Below are 827 nucleotides of genomic sequence, written 5' to 3' on the forward strand. Positions count from 1 at the left end.
TAAGTTATAAAATAGAAGCTTTCAAAAAGAAAAACAGACTTTAAAGAAAATAAAGGCAAGACCGTTTATTTTAGCTTCAAGTAGGCAATAATTGGGAGTCATAAAGACACTGCACGAACCAGCCAAACAGATGTACAGCAGTTGTGTGGTTCAAACTGTCACTGTTATTTCCTTTAGATATGCAAATCGATGCAACAGCTTGTGAATCTTTTTACTCAAAAATGGTGGCTGTTAAAATTCTTCTTGAAATCCAGCGGTGTGAGCTCAGAGCGTCGTTTCCTGGAGGCAAGGAAGTCACAAGAGGATGTGTTTGTGCGGCTCTAAAAAAATTCAAAATGAATCCTTTTTTCAAGTTCAGAGACGCCCGTGTTGGTCTGTTTGTTGTTTTCCACAATTTCTGAAGTCAACACTGACTCGTGAACCCTGAAATGCTGTTGTCGTGAAGATGGATGAGGAGGAGGGACAGCAAAAAAAAATTAAAAAACTCCATATGCTTTAATGCAAAAAACATTGCTGGTCTTTTTAAAAATATCGAGGAGCTCTGCTGCATTAAATATGTTCAGTCCTTCAACCCTAATTTCTTTCAGGAAATTAATCTTTACATGTAACTTCCTTCTACTGTCAGCAGAACCAACGCTTGAATGAAATGCTCCCACAAACAGAACGGACTTGTCAGGTTTTTGTCTCGTCATTATTTCTTTCTCTGGAAGACGTTGGCCAGCATGGCACCGGAAGTGGTCAGCTGACCCATCTTGCTCAGGAACTTGGTCTTTGCATCTTCACCCACCAGACTGGATGCTATGGATATAGATCTATAAAAAAAAAAA

General features: G+C 39.2%; 1 protein-coding gene across 6 annotated transcripts in view; it reads right to left on the minus strand.

Moving 5' to 3' along the window:
- Positions 1 to 50: 50 nt before the first annotated feature.
- relch (RAB11 binding and LisH domain, coiled-coil and HEAT repeat containing) overlaps positions 51 to 827 on the minus strand; it is a 30,155-nt gene continuing 29,378 nt past the window's right edge. For all 6 annotated transcript variants that reach the window (XM_024279802.2, XM_024279800.2, XM_024279799.2 and 3 more), the window contains one exon: positions 51 to 812. In XM_024279802.2, the coding sequence (XP_024135570.1) occupies positions 692 to 812 (121 nt within the window). In that variant the 3' untranslated portion in view covers positions 51 to 691. The remainder of the gene's footprint in view (positions 813 to 827) is intronic.

Source organism: Oryzias melastigma, linkage group LG20 (genome assembly GCF_002922805.2).
Source record: "Oryzias melastigma strain HK-1 linkage group LG20, ASM292280v2, whole genome shotgun sequence".
Classification (NCBI taxonomy): Eukaryota; Metazoa; Chordata; class Actinopteri; order Beloniformes; family Adrianichthyidae; genus Oryzias; species Oryzias melastigma.